Below are 20304 nucleotides of genomic sequence, written 5' to 3'. Positions count from 1 at the left end.
TCTAGCTTTTCCAACATTTACACTAGGAAATGGCTCAACTGGAGCAGTGCCAATCTACTTTTAAGATTTAATTTTCTAAGCTGTATGGAAGAAATGATAGAAGCTGACTGGTTGCTATGCACAACATCACCATTTGGGACAGAATAATTATCAGACATGCGGACACTTTTTATTTATTCCCCCTTGGCTTTCTGGCATCTCTTCCACCCTTGTGTGTCCCTCCCCCTGCTTTACTTTCTTCCCTTGTACTCCCTGCACAATCAACCAATCTTCACTTGACACCTCCCACCCCTTCCCATTCTTTATCTGAGCCTCTTCATTCCCCAAAAACCCTTTTCACTCACTGCCCCCAATTTGGCACTCTCTCTCATCACCCCCCCTAGCAGGCTGCTCCCCAAGCTGGCAACCAGCCTCAACTCTAACAGCCAACCATTCCCCACAGCCCACCTCCCCTCAACACCCCTAGGGATACTTTTCTCCCCCATCTAAGTACCCTTTTCTACTGCCTTAGCCACCAATTTAACACACCCCTTAGAACTCCCAATTGATTTCTACTGCATACTTACCACTTGTTGGTCCAAGAATTCAAACTCACGGCTTCCTGGCCTCATGCTTGGTAGTCTGTTGCTCTACAGCCTGAGCCACCGTCACAGGTGCTGGGGCCTTATCATGTACTTTTGAGGCAGCCTATCTAACCTCAGCCACCTGCTGCCCAGGCCGATTGTGACATTTACTTACATGCGTAGTTACATCAAACACCTAAAAAAATACGTAGAAATCCCAAAGCTCACATTTTTAAAAAAATCAGAGGTCCTGGAAAATAAAATGATTGTTTTTGCATTTATTTTTTTAATGCTTCACAATATTTGCACATAGACTTTTCAACTGCAAACAGAAACTTATTGACACCCCGATCCATGGAATTAAACCCTACTACAGTCACCACACAGCGGTTGAGAGATTTGAACTCATGACCTCATGCTTGTAAGCCCAGTGCCTTACTGCCTGCACCCCCGCCAGAGCTACTTGTGGTGCTATCTACAATTCAGGGGCCTTATCATGTTCTTTCGAGGCAGCCTATCTGACCTTAGCCACCTGCTACCCAGACCATTTGTGACATTTCTTACATGCATGTTAAAACCAGCATTTTTATTTTGCCAAACAAATTACTTAATAGCCCCGAAATGTCATATTTTCTTTTTTTTGTCCAGGGGTCCTGGAAAATAAAACAGTGGTTTATGCAAATGTTTGAGAAAAAAATGCATGTTAACGCAGCGGCCTTAAAGTATCCATAGTTGCCACTTTACAGCCTACTAGTTTAAAGTTACACCGGAGGTCTTGCTCTCACTCTGACCTTTGCGATGATAGCTCACATGTGGGGTGCGATCACCATGTACATATGTGTGCGGGAACCACGTTTGCTTTTGCATTTACGCATGAGCACCAAGGGCATAGGGGCAGCTGAGGTAGAGTTAGCAAGACAGGGATGCTGGAAGGGGAACTGGGGATGACTGGTAGCTAAGTCAGGGTGGTGAGGAAGCAGGAGGAGGGACCCCTGCTTGGGGTTGAGGGAGCGACCTGAACAAAGGGGAGAGCTGAGGAAAGGTGAGCAGGATAGGGACACCAGGAAAGGGCAGCGAGGGGACTAGTTGAAAGCAGAGGCAGGGAGATTGGATATGGGGGGAGGGGGGTGACTGGCTAAATGGAAAAGCTGAGCAGGATGGGAACACTAGAAGGAACACCCATGCCTGACCCATATTTGTCATGATCACACCTGCTCTCTTCTCTACCTGCCCAACTTGTTTAGCTCCTTGATGCCATGCACCCCCATGGCTTACAAGTGGCTCAACTCCCCCTTTGTGTGTCCCTTCCAACCTGCTATACTTCTCCCAAACACCTTCTGGGTCCTTCCTCCCCCCAGTCTTCCCTCAGCACCCTTGACTCTACAGCAGCTCCCACCAGTGCACTACCTCTTCCCCACCAACCTTTATCTAAACCACTTCACTTCTCTTTGCACCCCACCTATCATTCTTGGTCTGCTCCCCCTGAGTTGGCAACCAGCCTCACCACTACCAACCCTTCACTTCCCCACAGCCCACCTCTCTCAACCCCCCTAGTGATACTTTTTTCTCTCTCTAAGTTCCCTTATCTACTGCCTTAGCCACCAAATTTACACTCTTTGGAATTCTCAATAAATTTCTATCACATACTTACCATTTGTTGGTCTGGGGATTCAAATTTACAACCTCATACTTGGTAGTCCGTTACCCTACTGCCTGATCCACTGTCACAGACGCTGATGATAATGCTCAAAATGCAGGGGCCTTATCATGTACTTTTGAGGCAGCCTATCTAACCTCAGCCATCTGCTGCCCAGGCCAATTGTAACATTTACTTACATGCGTGGTTACATCAAACACCTAAAAAATACCTAGAAAACCCAATGCTAACATTTTTAAGAAAATCAGAGGTCCTGGAAAATAAAATAATTGTTTTTTGCATCATCTCTCAATATTTGCACATAGACTTTTCAATCGCAAACTTATTGATGCTGTGCTCCATGGAAGTAAACTCTACTACAAAGTCACCACACAGCAGTGTTGAGATTTGAACTCATGATTTCATGCTTATAAGTACAGTGCATTACTACCTGCACCACCACCAGAGTTGCTTGTATTGGTATCCACAATGCAGGGACCTTATCATGTTCTTTGGAGGCAGCCTATCTAACCTTAGCTATCTGCTATCCATGCCAATTGTGACATTTCTTACATGCATGTTAAAATCAGCATTTTTATTTTGCCAAACAGATTACTTAATAGCCCCGAAATGTCATATTTTTTTTTTGTCCAGAGGCCCTGGAAAATAAAATGGTGGTTTATGCAAATGTTTGAGAAAAAAATGCATGTTAACACAGGGGCTTTAAAGTATCCATAGGAGCCACTTTACAGCCTACTAGTTGAGGTCTTGAGTACACTGGAGGTCTTGCTCTCACTCTGACCTTTGCACTGATACCTCACATGTGTGGTGCAATCACCGTGTACATATGCGTGCGAGACCCACGTATACATTTGCATTTACACATGAGCACCGAGGGCAAAGGGGCACTTGAAAAAAAAAGTTTTTAAAAAAAATTTTCTTTAAACTTTCTTTTTCTTTAATTGTGAAAACATAGGGCAAGACAGATCCTCTTTATGGAAAAATAGCTACCCAGGCTAATTCTGACATTTTTTTAACATGCATGTCAACATGAGCATTTTTGGTGGCAACTAAAAAATTGTTTAAAGGCTCTAAACGTCCTTTTTTTCCTTTTTTAACCAGAGGCCCTAGAAAATAAAACGGTGGTTTCTGCAAATGTTTGAGAAACAAAAATGCACATTAACGTAGGGGCCTTATCATGTACTTTTGAGACAGCCTTTCTAACCTCAGCCAACTGCTGCCCAGGCCAGTTGTGACATTTTGCGTACATGCGTGATTCCATCAAACACCAAAAAAATACGTAAAAACCACAAAGCTCACATTTTTTTTTAAAATCAGAGGTCCTGGAAAATAAATTGATTGTTTTTTTAACGCTACTCAGTATTTGCACATAGACTTTTTAACCGCAAATAGAAACTTATTGATGGATTTAAATCCTGCTATAAAGTCACACAGTGGTTCAGGGATTTCAACCCAGTGCCTTACCGCCTGTGCCACCACCAGAGCTGCTTCTGTTGATGTCCCAAAATGCAGGGGCCTTATCATGTACTTTCAAGGCAGCCTATCTAACCTTAGCCACCTGCTACCTATGCCAATTGTGACATTTCTTACATGTATGATTTTTCCACTTGAAAACAAAAATATTTTTTTTAATCCTCTGTATGGAGAATTGGTTAGCCAGGCCAATTCTGACAGTTCTGAAAGGCATGTCGACATCATACCCAAAAAATGACTCCTCCAAACATATTTTCTTTGAATTAGAGGCCCTTGAAAATAAAAGGGTGACAATTGTGCTTTGTACTAGTAACTGTGAACAAGCTGTTTGTTGAGGTGGTGCTCAATGTAATCCTACTACATAGTTTACATTCACTGGTGTATTTGAACCTGTGACCTCATACTTGCAAGTAGTGCTTTACTACCCGAGCTACCAGCAGAGCTGCTTGTAATGAGTTCTAAAATGCAGCGGCCTTATCATGTACCTGTTGGCAATGTGTCCTTTGTGGATTATCTGGTCACTTTGTTGGATAAGGCCCTGTATTTTAGGAGCCTTCACAAGCACCTTCCATGGTGGGGCAGTGGGTAAAGTGCAGGATGTGTAAACAGGAGGTCCTGGGCTTAGGAACCCAGTGTGGCATGTGGCCTATAATCATTGAAGTGGCATTTAATCATGAATAAATTGGAGGTGTGAGCCAAGGAAATATGTCAGTAGTTCCAGGGTAGACTGGAAAGGTGAGCACAAGTAACAGTAGGTGCAGCAAAGGGTGGGGCTAATCAAGAGCAGCATTGGGGGGATTTTAGAAGGGGGTCTGGGCAATGGGGTGATTCAGAGGGGGAAGTGTGAGCTACCAGTCATTGCCACCAGTTCCCCTTCCAGCTAAGTCAGGAGGGCAAGGGAGCAGGAGATGTGCCCCTTGACAGGGGTCAAGGGGAGAGCTGTGAACAGCATGGAGACACTAGGAAAAGCTGAGGCAGGGTGAAAGGTGAGCAGGATGGGAACAGAGCAGTGCCTAGTAGGAGGCAGGGATATTGGGGGGGTGGGACTGGTTAAAAGGGAAAGCTGAGTTGTGGGAATCCTAGAAGGGTGAATGGCAAAGGGGTCCTGGTTAAAAGGGAAAGCTGAAGCAGGTGGTAAGGTGACTGGTTAAAATTCAGTGTTCTTAATATTTTTTTAACCAATTTGATTTTAAACATGCACAAAGGTTTTATTTTTTTTTTAAGTTGTGAAAATGTTCAATTTATTATAATGTATATTCTTGGCAAGAATTTTTAGTCTCCTTATTTTGGGCAAAACCAAACAGTACAACTGTGAGAATTTGTTACATACTAAGCTTTTTATAAACATATCTTTAGTTTTTTAAAACGTCAGCTCATTTAACTAGACATGACAAATTCACAGATTTAACACAATTTTTTTAATTTTTTTTTAGAATGAATTTTAACATACAAATGACAAGGAAAAAAAATCTTGAAACATGTCTGTTTCATTATCATGTGCATAGTTAACCACTTCCAGACCGGACACTTTTACCCCCTTCCTGACCAGGGCAATTTTCAGCTTTTAGCGCTATCACACTTTGAATGACAATTGCGCGGTCATGCAACACTGTACCCAAATGAATTTTTTACCATTTTTTTTAGATAGATAAAGCTTTATTTTGGTGGTATTTATTCACCACTGGGATTTGTATTTTTTTTGCTATGTAAATGAAATGTCCAAAAATTTTTTTAAAAAGTGTTTTTTTTATAAAATTTTGCAAATAAATAATATTTCATCATAAATCTCAGCCAAAATTTATTCCGTTATCTTTTTAGTAAAAAAAAAAAAAAAAAATCCAAATTAGTTTATAAGCAAAAATTATAATTTTTAAACATTTTTTTTTACATTTTTATTTTATTTTTTTATATTATTTTTTATTTTTATTTTTTACATACTGTCACCCTAGCAGTACAGTGTAACCATGGTGACACTGTACTACTTGTGAGGGGTGATAAAGATTTTTTTTTTTTTTTTTACACTGATTGCTTTTACACCCATATAGGATGTAAAAGCAATAATTTCTCTTTCTCTCTGTGTGCATTCCTGCACTCATTGAGAAATACAGAGTGAGCTGTGATTGGTCACAGCTTGTCACATGGTACAAGGCTTTTGTGAATAGCCTTGTACCATGTGACCTCTGTGATCATTCACAGATTTCACACATAGTAAGCAATGATGTCAGAAGTGACATCTTGCTTACTACTTTGCATGTGATCACTGATTGGCCAATCAGTGATCACATGATCGGGACCTCGTACAGAGGTCCCGTCCGACGATCGGTGTTTCACTGTGTCCGGAGGACACAGCGGGCACCGGATCGCGGTGCTGCGCGCTCCCAGGGAGCGCGCACAAGCAGGGTGCGGGGAGGCCGTTTATAGACGGCCACCTGACCCTACAGTGCCACCGTCCGGCCGTTTATATACAACGGCCGGTCGGGAAGTGGTTAAAAATCATTCTGCATGTATACTTCCATTGTACTGCTGCTATTATAGATACCTGTATTGCTTATGTAACAAACATGTCTCATGCCTTATATTACTTGGTTGTGTTCCCATAACCCAAGCCAATAAGAAGTATGTTCAGTATAACTTCATTAGTAAACCATAACAGATCCAAGTGTGAAAAATGTAGTAAGGAAAGGAGAAGATGAAGCAGAGAATAATATCCGCAGTCAACAATTAATTGCAGTAGGGGACTTTAGAAGGCATATAGGTAAATGCACTATCAAAAAAGAACAAAAATATAAAATGTATATAGTTATTTGCACAAAAATTAAAACCATGTATGATCACCAAGTTATACAGACAAAGGGTTAAGCTACATCTTCCGCATCAATACAAAATATAAAGATTCATGTCACAATAAAGTTAAATGCATTGCAAAATGTATTTTGAAACGCATCAGGCTTTATTTTGACATGAATCTCTTATGTTGTATTGATGCTTTTACGTATATGTCTTGTAAAGCATGCTACAATGAATTGTTCACTTTGAATGTGATATATGGGATGTAAGCATATACAGACACAGAGCCATTTTCTAAATATTTTATTGAAGGAGAGAATAAAAAGAAAAATAACGGGAGAGGGTAGAGAATAATTAATGCCCCACAGAAGGAGCTAACATACTTTCAGGAGTTCCACAGCAATGTTTTATAAAAGTACTGTGGATCCCATTTAGTGTTAAATTTGTCCAGCTCATCATTTAGCCTAGTTGTAATCATTTATCTGACATCTTGTATTCTTTTGCATTAAACTTTGTAGAGGAGGCAATTGAGTTTTGTTCCCATTTTAATGATATAATTCAGTGGTCTCCAAACTGCAGCCCTTTGCTTGCCTTCATCTAGTCCTTGGGGAACTATTCCTCCCCACCCATACAAGGTACTTTTCCACCCACTGACACCAGCAATGGGGCATAATTCCTGTTACTGATAGCAACAATGTGGCACTATTCCTCCCACTGACACCAATGATGGGGCACTATTCTTCTCACCAACACCAATGATGGGCACTATTCCTTCCCCCGATACCAACAATGGGGCAATATTCCTCCCACTGACACCAATGATGGGGCACTATTCTTCTCACCAACACCAATGATGGGGCACTATTCCTTCCCCCGATACCAACAATGGGGCAATATTCCTCCCACTGACACCAATGATGGGGCATAGTTTACTTCCACTTCCAGAGCATTTTCTACTCTTACATTGGTAATGTTATTTTAGGTAAGCAGTAAGGCAAATGATCGTTCCACTGTCCATATATGTTCCATTTAAGTGACTGAGATGTCTGTTTAAGGAGAAAACGTTTGCAGTGTTCCATCCACTGTACATGTGGTTAGCTAAAAAGAAAGAAAACAAAAAGTGTTAGAATTCTTTGGAACACACTATCATTAAAATAAGTCATGTTTGCAATTACCAATTCAAAAAGCTTTTAATCCAATCAAAAGTCATCCACAGCAAACAATGCTATAAAACATGTGTTTAGCATATGAGATACCAACAGGATACCACATTTAAAAACTCAATTGTAGTCACATAAACTCCAAACAATACATTTTCATTGACATTTAATACCACAATACCAATCAGTATCTGCAGTCTCATTTTTGCTTCCAATGGCATGTTTATTTAATTTAATTCTGATTTCTTCAAAGTATCTAATTAATGTGATGTTATATAGGATTTGTATGGAGGATGGTGTATTAAACTGCATTGAATAACCTGGTAATTTTTCCTCTAGTGTTCAGTGAAGTGTCTATATGTCAAGTCCTTATTAAAACAATAGCATTTGATCTCTTCATGATCTCCCAAAATTAGAACCTGAGGATGCTGGTGATAAAGCTGAACTAGGCCTGCAGAACTGGATTCAGCCGTTAGCTGTGTAGATCTGAAATTACATGGGCAGTATTTGAATATGAGAGAAAAATAATTTACTTATTGGCACCTACCTGCTTACAAATTCACTCACGCTTCCTAAACACAGTTCAACATGTTACCTCTATATCTAAATACTGTATATGTAACCAGTCAGCATTTGGTTACCCAAGTCTTATGACAGGAATACATAAATCAGATCAGTAGCTGTTGTTGAAGTGTATCTATGGTCAAAAAATAAAAATCATGTAATCCTATGTGAACAGAAGAAGGATAAGCCAGTGGGCAACAAACATTGGCATCTTCTAACAAATGATGAAATAGTTGAGAACTTTGTACCTACACGACCAAAGTGCATTTTTAGAAAGGCGTGCTCTTTAGGTGATACAATGATGCACAGCAGTTTCCCATGGGGGACGCAAAATACTTTATGTAGGTGTCTCCAAATGCACAATGTGTTATTACTGCTCCTTCAGGATCAAGGGCCCTACTTTACATATTTCCACTGCAAGCCACATTGGGTGCAAAGGAAATGTGGACTGTGATATGGAAGGAGTGGTATATGTCTTAACCTGTGCTTGTATTTCTGTGTGGGAAAGACAATCAAAAGATGCCTTTATGATCATGTACATGACAAGCAGTCTTTTAATTTCAGATTACCAATAGCTAGACACTTCAGTTTTGAACATAACGAAAAGACAGAGTTTATGAAGTGTTGGGTGATTGAATGAGTACAAAGAAAAATGCATGGGGGTAGTTTTGATCAAAAGGTCCAGAGGGAAATGAGATAGATCTGATATTTGGAAGCCACCAATCCTCCCTGGATGAATGACAGTTTAAGTATTGGTTTATTTTTGTAAATATAATAAAGTTTATTTAAAAAAAATGTTTTCTTTATTTTTTCTCTATTCTCCATTTTTCTCTTTATTTAAACAATTGTTGAGTAGTTCTACATGCCACAAACAACCTCTGCCAGTTCTTTTTTTGGGGGTATTAAACAGAATTTGTAATAATCATGGATATAGGTAGGTTAGGATACAAAGTCAAATATTTTCAGATATTGCTGTAATTAATGAGCTTGGCACCTTTATTAAATATAAAGCAGGCAGGTACAGTGCATCCAGAAAGTATTCACAGCGCTTAACTTTTGCTGCATTTTGTCATGTTACAGACTTATTCTAAAAGGATTAAATTCATTTTTTCCTCAACATTCTACAAATACCCCATAATGATAACGTGAAAAAAGTTCATTTTGAAATCTTTGCAATTTATTAAAAATAAAAAATGAAAAACATGTACATAAGTATTCACAGCCTTTGCTCAATACTTTAATGAAGCACCTTTAGCACCAATTACAGCCTCAAGTCGTTTTGAGTATGATGCTACAAACTTGGCACACCTATTTTTGGGCAATTTCTCCCATTCTTCTTTGCAGCACCGCTCAAGCTCCATCAGGTTAGATGTTGAGCGTCGGTGCACAGCCATTTTCAGATCTCTCCAGAGATGTTCAATTGGGTTTAAGTCTGGCCTCTGGCTAGGCCACTCCAGGACATTCACAGAGTTGGCCCATAGCCATTCCTTTGTTATGTGGGCTGTATGCTTAGGGTCGTTCTCCTGTTGAAAGATGAACCGTTGCTCTAATCTTAGGTCCAGAGCGCTCTGCAACAGGTTTTCATCAAGGATGTTTCTGTACATTGTTGCATTCATCTTTTCTTCGATCCTGACTAGTCTCCCAGTTCCTGCCACTGAAAAACATCCCCACAGCATGATGCTGCCACCACCATGCTTCACTATAGGGATGGTATTGGGCAGGTGGTGAGCGGTGCTTGGTTTCCTCCAGATATGACTCTTGGCATTCAGGCCAAAGAGTTCAATTTTTGTTTCATCAGACCAGAGAGTTTTGTTTCTCAAGGTCTGAGAGTCCCTCAGGTGCCTTTTAGCAAACTCCAGGTGGGCTGCCATTTACCTTTTACTGAGGAGTGGCTTCCGTCGGGCCACTCTACCATACAGGCCTGATTGGTGGAGTGCTGCAGAGATGGTTGTTCTTCTGGAAGGTTCTCCTCTCTCCACAGAGAAATGCTGGAGCTCTTTCAGAGTGACCATCGGGTGCTTGGTTACCTCCCTGGCTAAGACCCTTCTCCCTCGATAGCTCATTTTGGCCGGGCGGCTCACACCAGGAAGCGTCCTGGTGGTTCCAAACTTCTTCCATTTACAGATGATGGAGGCCATTGTGCTCATTGGCACCTTCAATGCTGCAGAATTTTTTCTGTACCCTTCCCCAGATCTGTGCCTTGATACAATCCTGTCTTGAAGGTCTACAGACAATTCCTTGGACTTCATGGCTTGGTTTGTGCTCTGACATGCATGTTACTGTGGGACCTTATGTAGACAGGTTTATGCCTTTCCTAATCATGTCCAATCAACTGAATTTCCCACAGGTGGACTCCAATCAAGTTGTGGAAACATCTCAAGGATGAACAGTGGGAACAGGATGCACCAGAGCTCAATTTTGAGTGCCATGGCAAAGGCTGTGAATACTTATTTACATGTGTTTTTGTTTTTTTATTTTAATAAATTGCAAAGATTTCAAAACAAACTTTTTTCAGGTTGTCATTATGGGGTATTGTTTGTAGAATGTTGAGGAAAAAAATGAATTTAATCCATTTTGGAATAAGGCTGTAACATAACAAAATGTGGCAACAGTTAAGTGCTGTGAATACTTTCTGGATGCATTGTATATTATCTGTCTGCCATACTCGTTATTTTCCAGCTTTTAGTTCCAGGTACATATCCAGTCGGCATGACTGCCATGTTCCAAAGTGCTTGATCCTACTGGAGTGGACATAAGACTTTTTGGCATTGGCATTATCAGGCATATGTAGCATCTTTCTCCTCCGTGAGTACACTACAGAACCAGTTGGACTGTGTCCATATTCCTTGGTACAAATTAGCATTAGCAATACATCCCTCTTAGGGACTTTTTTATTTGTTCTGGTATTTTCAGTGCCCATGTTACAGTCATAGTTTTTTTCTACATATGACATTGTGTACATTATTAACCTTCCTAGCGGTATGATTATGTCAGTATTTCTGTGCTCAAAGCGGTACATTTTTTGCATGGAAATATGTTGTTTTTTTAGTGTAGGCCTGTAATTCTTAGGAATAACTCACTGAAATCTGTCGAAACAAGAGTCTAGTAAACATCCTGGGTATGTTAAAATTTGAAACACAAAATCATAAATTATAATTTAATAAATAATCATAAAAATAATAATATAATAACACATTTAATTCAATAATGTAATCAAACCAAAAACACTGAAATTTGAAATATAGCGCCAAGTTCGCACATCACTGATCTTAGTCGCAAAATCATTTTCAGTGTCTGATGACGAATTTCCCCACGAATCATTATCACTCAATTCTGCAAGTGGTTTTAATATACTATCGCTGTTCTTTAGCTGGTCTAAAACCGCTTTTGACCTAAAGGGATGTTTTCTGGACACCATGGACGTTTCTCAGTTTCCAGGCAGAAAGAACAGTAAAAATGCAGGTAGGGCACAGGACAAAGCACTCGGGACAAAATGTATGTGAAATGGTTTGATACAGTAATGTTTTACTATGTGATTTTAGTGTATTTAGTGAATGTCACTTTTTAAAAGTTTTAACTTTCCCGCCGGTTACGTCCTTATACGTCCCGACCTCACAGAGATTGGAACCTGGAAGACGGATGCCGGCATCGGCTGGAGGAGATGGCCGGGGAAGCTGCAGGGGGGACATTGCGGGAGCGAAGGGCAAGGTAAGTGATCGAGGGATCCCGGAGCAACGCTGCAAGGTATTCCCAAGTGTAGCTCGGGGTTAATGCTTGTGGTGCTGAAACTTTACCCTGAGCTACACTCGGGAATACCTCCAGGGAGGTTAATGAAGCTGATTTCAGAAAGCTTTAATTTATTATTGGCAGAGTGGGATGCAGGTAGGCTATAGATGTGTTATGGGATATTTTAATATAGCTATTTCTATCTCTTGCAGAATATGTGCTGGATTATTAAAGTGTTACTAAACCCACAACAGTAAAATCAGTCTGTATATGTAGTAAAGCATGCTTGTTATCCTCACTGTGGAACCTAAGGGGCTAATCCTCTGCATTGTGTAAAAAGGCTGTTTGATCTTTTCTTCTCTGCCCCTCCTCTTGTTGAAATGTCTACGCTGAGATAGACTGAACTAGTGCCCTTCTGCACACGCTTAGCTTAGTGTGTATTGCTAGAGAGGGTTTTTTCTTTTTCTTGGGAGAGTGCATGTGATCAGCACAGGGCCAATCTACACTATCCAGACAAAGGTCAAGGGGTTTTCTTTTTCCTAAAGAGAACTCCTCCTACAAGCTTTAACCAGTGCTCAGCTGAAGTCACAAGATTGCTCTAACTGCAATGTGAAAAGGTATTTAGCCACTTATATTTACTAAAATAATTGCATTTCCATGTTGTGTGTACTGTAGGAGACCGGATAGAGTGAATGCAGGGTTCTGGGTTTAGTAACAATTTAAAAGTGAAATATATCCGGAGAGGCGAGTTGTGGTTGATTTCTTTTTTTTTACCATTTATTTTTTCAATGTTTGCATTCATTTTTTGATATATTCAAATTTTGTGTATACAGTTTAATCATCGAGTCCTCAAGTATTTTTATTTTTTACTTTGGTAATAATATTGACTTATGTACTAGTGAGGCTCTAATTTATATAGCCCTTTTGAGCCTTGAGTCTTCCTTTCCTTTATAGAGGTTTATTCAGACTTTTGGATAACAGAAATACATCCACTGAAAGATGTTCAGTGACAATAATAATAATAAAAGCTTTTTGAATCTTTTAATAGATGTATAGATATTGAACCTTTTCCTTATCATTTTAACATCTTTTTACTATGCAATACTCTTTAAAACCCATTGGAACACTTGGTTCATAACACTTCAGATACAAAATGGCAACACTACAGGGAGCCACATGATGATCTAGTTCTTTCCATATGTCACCAGCATTCAAACCATTTCTACAGGTGCTATACAGTGTTCCAGTACATTCCCTCTTTTAGGTGTTAGTGTGCATTTAGAACTCTGGTCCCATGACATTGTGCTTTAATAATATCCAATTTGTAACTCTGGTATTTAAATTACAGGATCATTATAATTGCACATTTTAATAAAGAACAAAAAAAGACTTAGAGTATGTCATCACAGGAGAATATGAAAAATTTAAAATGGGGCTAACGCAATTTAAAAATTCTTAGCTTCTTTTATCACAATGAACAATTCTAAGTAAATTATATTAAGTATATCAATTCTGCCCTTCTGCCCTAAACTAAAAAAATCTCTCTGCGTAACCAAAGAAATGTTATTTTTATCAAAATGACAAGGTACTGTAAAGTCTAATTCCTTTAGGACAGGGTTCTAATGTTTTGAAAATAAGCAATGCAAATTATACCATTCTTGGTAATCAGAGCCTATAGTAGGGACCACATGCAAGTAGTTAAAAAAACAAATGTCATCCTACATTAGGTATTTAATTTAAAGCACAACCACATTTCTATGCTTTTGAAAGCAACACCAATCTGTGGAAGGCAACTGAATGTTCTAGAATGCTTCCGATCAAATATATTAACTTATCCCAATAAAAGGTCCTTGCAATATTTTACTTTCCTGATAAAACTGGGTTGTATGTGCTTTACAAACCATTTCTATAAATGATTGAACACATAAAAATGAAAAGGCTTTTTTTGGCTCTCTGCCTATTGGGTATTTCATTCACGTTTGGTGTGTGCAGATGTGAGCGATTGTGTGTCTTTATGATCTGAGAACTGACCAGCATTACACGAAAACACTTGATACCAATATCCCCAAACTTTTGGATGTTCACTCCAAACAGTGTACTCTACTTTGAGCCTTCATACTATCCCATTGTGATGGGCAAATGTTACTGACCAACCACGAGGTGTAAAAGATATTGAGGCCAAGTACCAAACTCCTAATTGAAGTTATTTGCATATTACAGTACCATGGAGTGTTTATACGTGTTCCTGAATGCAAAAAAAAAAAAAATTGAAGGCACTGCAAGAGATAACCCCAGAAAGACTAAGAGGTGGTCTTGCACATGTTAGAGGCTCCAGAGAAGGATTTGGATGAGAGAAATGCGGACACCTGTCTGTTTAGGGCTCTGGAGCCTGGCCAGGAAGAGCAAGAGTGAGTTCAATGGTGGGTTTCACCCACAGGTGGCCTAAAGCAGGAAGTTCTTGCTTAGGATAAGGATGTTTTCTGTCTCTGACTGGAACAGACAAGAAGTGAATAAACTAAGGTTGAAACTTTACTTTTAGTCAGTTTGCTAGATATACTGTATACCCCTGTGCAGAAAACTTGCTCTAATATATTTGCGGCCACATAAAAGCAAGAAGAAAATCCCTGAAACCAACACTGGTGCATGGACTGTCCATTGAATGTTTTTTGATGTTAAACTCACAGAAGACATCTGCTATAAGGTTGTGCTGCCACTACAGATTTGATTAACTTTGGATTTAAAAAAAAAACATCCTTATCTACTTTCCTGTCTGAAATAAACACTGCTACTTTCCAAATGTATTTCTTAGTAGTAATATTTATTTACTTTTCATGAAATAGTTTTTTACCATGGTTTTCTGCCTCTTTTGTTCCTGAACCTCTCCTCCCACTCACTTCCTGGTGGTTCAAACAAGCAGTGAACATTATTTACAGTCAGATGCACTGCTCTATGCACACTACAAACTTCCTACTCCATCTCAGGAGTGAGCAAGAGAGGGTGGCGATGTTCAGATATACCATGGGTCCATGAAAAACAACCCTCTAACAGGAAGTCAGATCACAGCAGCAAAAAAAATAAATTTGGAGATTAGGAAGAGGCTGAGATCAATAGAAGGTACTTTTTTGAGTTAAGAATATGTAATTGAATACAATCTTTTTTTTAAAAAACAAGTGTTTAGTGTCCCACAATGCCATCTTCATACATAATGCTGGTACATCATATCCCAGCCTGATTTCCTCCCTTGTTGGATGGCTGTGGCTGGCCATGCCCAGGATGGACCCCCCTGCTGTGGTGTTTAAGAATTTCTGCAGCACCAGAGGTCTCTGCATGCACGTCCTTCCCTTTCCCTACTGGGACTTAACCACCATAGGACCGCACTAACTGGGTTGTTGTTTTAACTATGTGCTGTAGGTTAATTGGTTACAATATAATATTTTCATGTTTGACCTATACCCCTGATGCAAACTACATGATTTACATACTAGCATGATCATAGATATTGATCATGATATTGTTGTACCTATGTTCAGGAAAGTAGGATTATCTTCCATGTTCAGCCTACATCTGATCTTTTATGAATGTTTTAATATTGGAACAATAAAGATGTAAAAGAAAACTTTTTAAATATATGCATTATTTTTGGTGCCTTGAAATCCCCACAACCCCATGATATTTCTTTATATGTACTATTTTGGGATGAACGCATTAGGGGTAGCCCTAAATCACACTTACAGTAATTACATATCTTAGGCTGACTACTTTAACACTCTTCCATGGTCTTCCAAATAAATAAAACAAAGTAATTTTCAAGTTCTTAGATAATGTAGTTCAAATTTCTAAATACAAATTACAAAGTTTTTTTCCATCTGGTTCTTCATACATTAACCTCTGAATACCATCAAGAGCACAATATTTGATTTACACATGATATTTCCCTAATCTCCACTCTACTACAGGAAATCTCTCCAAAATAAGGGGAAGTAATCTCTTAGACAGCTTTGGGTTGTGCATTATTTTATCTCATGGTGACAATGGAAATGGCAAATCAACAGATACACAGCTATGAACATAAATAAAAACCTTACATACATATTGCTGAAAATGACCACCTACTGCCGAGACTAACAGAAACAACAAAATATGTGTCTACAAAATGAAATTTATATATTTATGACCAACTCCTACAACTGACGCTTGTAAAGAGAAACTTAGAAAGAGATAAGAATTTAAAGTAGAATTTCACCCAAAGATGAAGTTCTGGTTTTCTGCTTCCTCCCCCATTCAACTTTTGGATATTTTTTTTCTTGGGGGGCGGCAGGTACCTAATTTTGAGGGGGGGCAGGTACCCGCTTACATTTCTGCCCCGATAACTTAAGCAATCCGAGTGAACGCTTAGCCCCCTCTCTCTGCCTGCAGCTTCTTGAGACATGTCACAGGTCCCAGAAGGCTGCAGGACCATTCACACAGCTCAGCATGACTCACGCATTTGCAGTGGGAAGTCAGCTGTGAAGCAGCAAGGGGTCACAACTGGCTTTCCACAGTTAGCATGGCAGAGCCAGGGACCCAAAAACCAGCAAAGAATCAGCCCGGGTGAGGACAGAGCTGAAAGTGTCCTTTTATTAAACGCTGGCAGCTACAATATTTGCAGCAGCTGAACTTTAGTTTTTTTTGGGGGGGACTGAAGAATTGCTTTAAATCAGGATTTGCCACAGAATAGATATTATTTGAATACAACTGCAAATACTTTATTTCAGGGCTCAAAATTTCAAGTCCTGAGCTACTAGCCAGTTGCTCACCACCAGTTGCCCCACCCAACCCCTAATCTGCCTCGCCCCTAATTCCACCCCTAAACACGCCCTCGTAAATTATCTCATGAAATGGCACTGTTAAATGTTTTATGCAGAATGAAGGAAGGGAAAGGAAGGAAGGAGGAAAGGAAATGGAAGGAAGGGAGGGGTGGAAGGAAGGGAGAAAGGCAGGGAGAGGTAGAAGAAATGGAGAAAAGGAGGGAGAGGTGGAAAGAAGGGAGGGAGGGGTGGAAGGAAGGAAGGGGGAGGGGTGGAAGGGAGGGAAAGAGGGAGGGAGGGGTGGAAGGAAGAAAGGATAGGAGGAGTGGAAGGAAGGAAGGGGGAGTGGAAGGAAGAGGGTGTGGAAGGGAGGGAGGAAGGAAAAAAGTGAGGGTTGGGTGTAAGGAAAGAAAAAAGGAAAGGAAGGTGTCACGTGTGCCCTGCTATCCCTGCTCGCTCCCCCCTCCCTTCACCTTCACTGCATCCTCTCATTCTGTACACAGCCTTGAAGCAGGCTGTGCAGGATGAGGGGAGGGGTCGGCGGGAGGTCTCTGTGCGCCCTGGTGGGCGCAGCACGGGCACGGCTTCCTGCGCTCTGCGCCCACCAGTGACAAAGGCCGCGCTCACGAGAGTGCAGCCCGAGTCAAGGGGGCGTGCCTTGATGCCCCGGCAATGCGACGCTGGTCCGGCCATTGCCGGGGCAACCTGGAAGCGTCCTGCGTGGATTTAAAAGGTCGGCGCGGGACCAGGCCGGTCTCTCTTCCTCTTGTGCCGCTGCTGGAGCCACAAGCCGCTGGGAGGCCTGGGTGGAGGGACCTGACCTCCGCAACCATCCCCGCTGAGCACTCTGCACTTTGCAATACCCCAGGGTTGGGAGTACCAGCTGCCCTCTGCTAAATACCCCAGGGTGGGAGTATCCGCAGCCATCCCGCTGAGCACTCTGCAGGAGACCCCCCCAAAGGTCAGAACTATTATCCGCTGCCACTCTGCAATACCCCAGGGTTGGGAGTACCCGCTGCCCCTCGGCTAAATACTCCAGGGTGCGATTATCCGCTGCCATCCCCCTCATACTCTGGGGCCCGGATTACCCGCTGCGCGCTAGACTGCTTTGCTGTGGGCCCCATGATACCCTACCTAATACTCTGGGGCCTGGGTTATCCGCTCTGCTGTGTGCTAAGGAGGTTCACCCCCCCCCCCTTTGTTCCTGTCACCTGCTGTGAGCAAGGACCTACCTGCCGGAGCCGTGAGTGTCCGCAAGCCACCTACCTCCCTGGAAGCCGCCTGCTGCCGAGCGACCGCAAGCCACTTACCTCCCTGGAAGCTGCCTGCTGCTGAGCGTCTGCAAGTTGCCTACCTCCCTGGAAGCCGCCTGCTGCTGAGTGTCTGCAAGTCGCCTACCCCCCCCGGAAGCTGCCTGCTGCTGAGCATCTGCAAGACACCTATCGTGAGTGTCCCTAGCAGCCATGAACTGCCCCTATTGTATGCTCAGACTACCCTTGCCATGAACTGTCCCTATTGTGCACTCAGACCACCCTTGTCATGAACTGTCCCTATTGTGCGCTCAGACCACCCTTGTCATGAATTGTCCCTATTGTGCGCTCAGACCACCCTTGTCATGAGCTGCCCCTATTGCGCGCTCAGACTACCCATGTTTGAACCACCCCATGGTGTGCCAGGAGTATAGCTACCTGGACTGCCCCCGAGTGCTTGAGCCATCGCTACCCGTGAGGTCATGCCCCACAGTCAAGGTCCCGCTGAGGCCCCGTGAGGCTGCTGTTGTCCCTAGAAAGCTGTGTGGGAGCTGTGCTGAGGCCAGGCCCCAGAGCCAAAGTCCTGTTGAGTCCCCGTGAGGCTGCTGTTGTCCCTAGAAAGCTGTGTGGGAGCTGTGCTGAGGCCAGGCCCCACAGCCAGTGTCCCGTTGAGTCCCCGTGAGGCTGCTGTTGTCCCTAGAAAGCTGTGTGGGAGCTGTGCTGAGGCCAGGCCCCACAGCCAAAGTCCCGTTGAGTCCCCGTGAGGCTGCTGTTGTCCCTGGAAAGCTGGGTGGGAGCTGTGCTGAGGTCAGACCAACTAGTCAAGATCCTGCTGAGTCCCCGTGAGCCTGATGTCCCTAAAAAGCTGGGTGGGAGCTGTGCTGAGGTCAGACTTCCTAGTCAAGGTCCTGCTGAGTCCCCGTGAGCATGATGTCCCTAGAAAGCTGGGTGGGAGCTGTGCTGAGGTCAGACCCCATAGCTAAGGTCCCGCTGAATCCCTGTGAGCCCACTTACCGTGAGTGTCCCTGCAAGCCGCATATTGCTGAGTGCCAAGAGCTGCCCCAATTGAGTGCCTTCCATAGTTCAATAAAGCTTTGTGTGTTTTCCATCTTCTTTGTGTCTTCTGTCCTGCCTAGGCTGCTGTTGTCCCTAGAAAGCTGTGTGGGAGCTGTGTGCTGAGGCCAGGCCCCAGAGCCAAAGTCCCGTTGAGTCCCCGTGAGGCTGCTGTTGTCCCTAGAAAGCTGTGTGGGAGCTGTGCTGAGGCCAGACCCCACAGCCAGAGTCCCGTTGAGTCCCCGTGAGGCTGCTGTTGTCCCTAGAGTGTGCCAGGAGTATAGCTACCTGGACTGCCCCCCTGAGTGCTTGAGCCACCGCTACCCGTTGAGTCCCCGTGAGGTCATGCCCCACAGTCAAGGTCCCGCTGAGGCCCCGTGAGGCTTCTGTTGTCCCTAGAAAGCTGTGTGGGAGCTGTGCTGAGGCCAGGCCCCACAGCCAGAGTCCCGTTGAGTCCCCGTGAGGCTGCTGTTGTCCCTAGAAAGCTGTGTGGGAGCTGTGCTGAGGCCAGGCCCCACAGCCAAAGTCCCGTTGAGTCCCCGTGAGGCTGCTGTTGTCCCTGGAAAGCTGGGTGGGAGCTGTGCTGAGGTCAGACCACGTAGTCAAGATCCTGCTGAGTCCCCGTGAGCCTGATGTCCCTAAAAAGCTGGGTGGGAGCTGTGCTGAGGTCAGACTTCCTAGATAAGGTCCTGCTGAGTCCCCGTGAGCATGATGTCCCTAGAAAGCTGGGTGGGAGCTGTTCTGAGGTAAGACCCCATAGCTAAGGTCCCGTTGAATCCCCGTGAGCCCGCTTACCGTGAGTGTCCCTGCAAGCCGCATATTGCTGAGTGCCAAGAGCTGCCCCGATTGAGTGCCTTCCATAGTTCAATAAAGCTTTGTGTGTTTGCCATCTTCTTTGTGTCTTCTGTCCTGCCTACGCTTCCATCACAGAAGGGTGGCTGGAAGGAATGAGGGAAGAGGTGGGAGGAAAGAAGGAAGGAAGGGAGGGGTGGAAGGAAAGGAGGGGTGGAAGGAAAGGAGGTGTGGAAGAGAGGGTGGAAGGAAGGAAGGGAGGGTGGGTGGAAAGAAGGAAGGGAGTGGTGAAAGAAAGGAAGGAAGGGGTGGGTGTAGGGAAGGAAGGGGTGGGTGTAGGGAAGGAAGGGGTGGGTGTAAGGAAGGAAGGGAGTGGTGGAAGAAATGAAAGAAGGTAGGTTGAACTCACATGCTCATTCTGAAGCATCAGAGCTGTCGGCTGCTCTGTGTACAATTTCCTGCCCACACCTCCTCTGAAGCTGCACGGACTGG

General features: G+C 42.9%; 1 protein-coding gene across 1 annotated transcript in view; it reads right to left on the bottom strand.

Moving 5' to 3' along the window:
- Positions 1-6768: 6768 nt before the first annotated feature.
- Positions 6769-20304, bottom strand: part of WDR27 (WD repeat domain 27) — a 425210-nt gene continuing 411674 nt past the window's right edge. The window contains exon 25 of the mRNA XM_089669697.1: positions 6769-7578. Within this exon, the coding sequence (XP_089525823.1) occupies positions 7531-7578 (48 nt within the window). The 3' untranslated portion in view covers positions 6769-7530. The remainder of the gene's footprint in view (positions 7579-20304) is intronic.

This window comes from Staurois parvus, unplaced genomic scaffold, assembly GCF_062004578.1.
Source record: "Staurois parvus isolate SC_StPar_1 unplaced genomic scaffold, SC_StPar_1.0 ptg000081l, whole genome shotgun sequence".
Classification (NCBI taxonomy): domain Eukaryota; kingdom Metazoa; phylum Chordata; class Amphibia; order Anura; family Ranidae; genus Staurois; species Staurois parvus.
The sequence above is the reverse complement of the archived record's forward strand: the minus strand, read 5'-3'. Positions and strand labels throughout refer to the sequence as shown.